We start from the raw sequence: 4,872 nt of genomic DNA, 5'->3' as shown, positions 1-4,872 counted from the left end.
ATCCTTAAAAAGGAAGGGAATTCTGACACACTATGAACATGGATGAACCGTGAAGACATTATGCTAAGTGAAATAAGCCGGTCATAAATACTGCATGATTCCACTGAAACATCTAGAGGCCTCAAATTCATAAAGACAGAAAGTAAAATGGTGGTTGCCAGGGGCTGGCGGGTAGGAGGGTTGTTGGTGGAATAGGGAGTTATTGATAAATGAGTAGAGTTTCAGTTTGGGAAAATGAAAAAGTCTGGAGATGGATGATGGTGATGGTAGCACAACACTGTGAAAATACTTAATTTCAATGAACTGTACACAATGTTTAAGATGGTAACTTCTGTGTTTATGTATATTTTACCACAATTTTTTTAATTTAAAAAGCTTCAAAAAACAAAAGACCCATCCTTGATATTGTCTACTCCAGAATGTTCAAAATTACTTCAAACCAATGCTTAATTAACTTTGATTTTTAGAAATAATTAAAATTTTAATCAGTTATAAAGGTTAACACACTTCCATTGTAAGAAATACATAAAATGAGGAAAATATTGTTAAAGGATAATTTTTAGGAAACTGTAAAATCATGATTCTCACACAAATGTAAAATGAACGCGTGTCAAAGATTTTATTTAATTTATTAAGGGAACCAGTATGTTACAACCGATTTAAAGAACAATGCAAAGGACACACATATATAGGCAAACAGGCCTGCTAAAGTGAATTTACAAATCAATGCCAAAGCAGCCTGTATCCGTCGGGCAATAGTCATTAACATTCTACTGACAAACTCATTTGCGTTACTATGGACAAAAATCACTTGTGACACTACAGGTTTTCTGTAATTTACAGAGTTGTAAACAGCTCAAAGACAATGAAAGTCTCAGGACCCTAGAGGTAGACAAACCTGAAAAGTGTGCTAGACAGGGCACACACACACACACACACACACCCCTTTATTTTTTCGTCAGTTTCAAAATGTTTCAAGAGGCCAAACAAAGAAAATAAAATCCTCGGTAATTCCTCATCCCAGAAACACAGTCGCTTTGATTCTTTTCCATCAAGGTTAATCCGGAGTATGGCGTCTTTTTTAAGCAAATTAAACAAAATACACAAGTGCAACACTCTGGGACACGCTTCTCGACCGGGAAGACCCTCGGTGCACACCTGCCCAGCGCATCTCGGGCGGTTTCGCCCACTCGGCCGTGGGTGTCTGCAAGCTAACAGCGCAAAATTTCGAGGAGCCATCGGATCCCCGCTGGGGGTGGAGGGAGGACAGGCTACAGGTGCAGGGTCGACGGGCAGGGACCGGAGAAAAACTTTAGTTACCGAGATCTGCTGAGAAGCAGGGACCTGCGCAGTGCCTGGGCCAGGTGCGGCCGTTCGGGCGGCGCCTCCTCTTTCCTTCCCCGCCCCAGGCCGACCTGGCCCCGCGGAGCCGCGCAGAGGTGCAGGGGCGGGGCGACCTTTGCTCGGTCCGAGTCCCGCAGGGCCGCGCAGCTTCCTGCTCGCCACTCCAGCCCCTCCCATCCGGACGGGTTTGGCCGCGGCGGCCTCCACCTCTGCGCGCCGGCATCTCGGGCCCCGGTTTCGATCAGACTTGCCCGCGAGCTGGTTTCGATTAGGCGGCTGGGCGGGAGGTAGGGCGGAGCGGCCGGGACGCGGGGAGCGAACTAGGGACGGGCAGCGGAGCGCAGACAGCCCCGCGCCGGAGACAAAGAGCGGCCGGAGGAGAGCCGGGCGCAGGACTCCGGGCGTGGCGGCGACGAGCGTGCGGACTTCAGGGAGCCGGAGCCCGGAGCGCTATCCGGGGCGCAAGGGCTCGAGATAGCAAGCCGGCGGCCGAGGCGGAGGAGTGGGCAGGTGCGCCGTCCAGGATGAGGACGCCGGTGGTGATGACTCTGGGCATGGTGCTCGCACCCTGCGGGCTGCTACTCACCTTGACCGGCACGCTGACGCCCGGCTGGAGACTGGTGAAGGGCTTCCTCGACCAGCCGGTGGACGTGGTGCTGTACCAAGGCCTGTGGGACATGTGCCGCGAGCAGAGCAGCCGCGAGCGCCAGTGCGGTCAGCCAGACGACTTGGGCTACTTCGCCGCCGAGCCCGTGCGGGTGGCGCGGGGACTCATGATCACGTCGCTGGCCGCCACGGCCCTGGGGCTACTGCTGGCGACGCTCGGCGTGCGCTGCTGGCAGGACGAGCCCCACTTCGCGCTGGCCGGCCTCTCCGGCGTCGTGCTTTTCGCCGCGGGCCTCTTGAGCCTCATCCCAGTCTCCTGGTACAACCACTTCTTGGCGGATCGCGCCGTCTTGCCCGCCCAGTCCAGCCCGGTCACCGTGCAGGTCGGGTACAGCCTGGTGCTGGGCTACCTGGGCAGCTGCCTGCTGCTGCTGGGCGGCTTCTCGCTGGCGCTCAGCTTCGCGCCTTGGTGCGCCGAGCGCTGTCGCAGCTGCCGGAAGGCGCCCCCAGGCAGGGCACGCCGCAGCAGCATCAGCACCGTGTACGTCGACTGGCCGGAGCCCGCGCTCACGCCGGCCATCAACTACTACAGCGACGGCCAGCACCGGCCGCGGCCCGTCCAGCTCGGCGCCGCCAGCCAGCGCAAGGCCGGCTTCCCGATGCCCCGGCCGCCGCCCAAGGCCTACAGCAACCCGGTGGAAGTGCTCGATGGGGAGAAGGCTCCCGACTCCCACCACGGCGGGTCCTCCCGCAGCACCCGGTCCTGCGGCAGCGCGCTGCCCTGCGATTCCGACCTGTAGGCGGCGCCCCCAGCCTGCTCTGGCCGGGCCCTGTCTGGATGAAGGACTCGCCCCACCACGGTCCAACCTTGAACTTGGCTGTTACCTTTCAGCTGGAAACACCTGGCTCGGAGTCGGACCCCCGGACACATTCCTGTAACTGGTTTGGAGGGCGATCTTCCTTTCCTGGCCAAACTCGACTCCTTGGACGATTAGTTCAGGTTGGGTTTGGTTTTCTTTTTATAGAGTTTAGTGTTTATCGCCGGAGGGATCAGGGCCCTCTTCTGGACGACAGCCTTTTCATACTTTTAGCTGGAGACATAGAAAGGGTGACTTTGCATCTTGCTGATAATAACAATGTCAGAAGCAGCAAATGGAGGATCAAAACCGATTTAACATCTCCAAACAACATTCTGAAATGCTGATGAACCCTGCATCAATATAATTATTATTAATTTATTTTCTGCTGCATAATTCATTTTCACACAAACTCTCAAGAGACTGGTACCTTTCTGGTTATATTTGAATGGGACTCTTGGAATAAACGTAGAGCCATGCAAATACCAGCAGCTTTAGTGGCTTTTATGGAGTGAAATGACCTGATTAACTCATATTTACATTTCTTCATGTATAAATAGGATCTATCATTTTTATCACTTATTTTTGGTGTGAAAGTTGAGGTCACTCCAGAGTTTCTCTTCTAGAAGCCAGAAGGAGAATGAAGGGACTGATGCTGTATTCTGTTTCTTGGCTACCTCACCCTGGACATAAAAGACTATATATTAAATATTTAGAACAAAATGGAACCTGTTAATCACATTAGGCTACCGTACATGTATATATATCTCTTATTTATAAATAAAATTCGAAAGCAAGAGTTTTACTCTACTCACAAAAGTTTTTTTTGTCTCCAGTATAATCTTTAGGAGTTTAAGCATTCATTACTAACAATTTTCTGGCTGCCTATACACTGTTTCTGAAATCTAGCACTCAGATCTTTGCACTTCTTAGCATAAGATTACTAAAAGTAGCCAATGGGCCCCACTTCAATCCCTGATTGTTTTATTTTCAGGTTCATGCTGTTTTCTGTGCAAAGCCAAGTCTATTGTTGAAAAAACTAGAAGCACCCGTTTCCACATGAGGTGAGACTAGAAATCTTTTCCTCTTGTAACAGTGCTGCCTAAAATCACAGGTAGGCAGTTGTGTGTTCCATGCTTGGGACTAAATCTCTAGCAGGACCGGCTCCAATTCCAATTAGTTGGTTTTAAGGTCATCTTGAACTGAACTGAATCTCATCTTTAAAACCTGCTGTCGAGGGACTTCCCTGGAGGCGCAGTGGTTAAGAATCCGCCTGCCAATGCAGGGGACATGGGTTCGAGCCCTGGTCCGGGAAGATCCCACATGCTGCGGAGCAACTAAATCCATGCGCCACAACTACTGAGTTTGCTCTCTAGAGCTCACGAGCGACAACTACTAAGCCCACGAGCCACAACTACTGAAGCCCGTGTGCCTAGAGCCCGTGCTCCACAACAAGAGAAGCCACCGCAATGAGAAGCCCGCGCACCACAACGAAGAGCAGCCCCCGCTCGTGGCAACTAGAGAAAGCCCACGGACAGCAACGACGACCCAGTGCAGCCAAAACATAAATAAAATTAAATTTAAAAATTAAAAAACAAAAAACCCCCACACGTGCTGTGGGTAGCCAATTCAGAGGTAGGAACATTCAGTGCAGAAGTTACTGACAACACAGCTATAGTAGAACTAACTGAACAGCACACACTGCTTGTGAGCAGTGGAGGGGATATTATAGACCCCTTCCCTTGCCATTTTGTACTGGAATCACCTATTTCTCTTTGCATCCAAACTTCAATGTGCTGGCATGTCACTCGGGGATCGTTTTCAAATGCAAATCCTGATTCAGTAGGTCTGGAGTGAGACCTGAAACTGATTTCCTGACTAGCTCCCAGGAGATGCCAACGCTGCTGCTTCACAGACATCTGCTGGAGCTGCATGGCTTTCACTGGGACCGTGCCTCACTCAGATTTCAATCCCAACTGGCAGCACGTAATCAGACCTTTGAGAGCTGTTGCCTAGACGAGTTAGGGGACTTGATTTAGGGAACAGAGCCAGAATGGAGAAAAGG

The 4,872-nt window shown here is 51.1% G+C and overlaps 1 protein-coding gene across 1 annotated transcript; it reads left to right on the top strand.

Annotated features, from left to right (window-relative positions):
- Positions 1-1,568: 1,568 nt before the first annotated feature.
- On the top strand, positions 1,569-2,869 carry CLDN23 (claudin 23). The gene has a single exon (XM_081220763.1). The coding sequence runs from the start codon at positions 1,869-1,871 to the stop codon at positions 2,748-2,750; it is 882 nt and encodes a 293-aa protein (XP_081076889.1). The 5' UTR covers positions 1,569-1,868; the 3' UTR covers positions 2,751-2,869.
- The last annotated feature ends 2,003 nt before the right edge of the window (positions 2,870-4,872 follow it).

Source organism: Mesoplodon bidens, assembly GCF_964165515.1.
Source record: "Mesoplodon bidens genome assembly, chromosome: 20".
NCBI lineage: Eukaryota > Metazoa > Chordata > Mammalia > Artiodactyla > Ziphiidae > Mesoplodon > Mesoplodon bidens.
This window is presented reverse-complemented; position numbering and strand designations above follow the sequence as displayed.

What these genes read in the sequence shown, in the direction of transcription:
- CLDN23 (XM_081220763.1), top strand. Translation starts at nt 1,869, where the DNA reads ATGAGGACGCCGGTGGTGATGACTCTGGGCATGGTGCTCGCACCCTGC.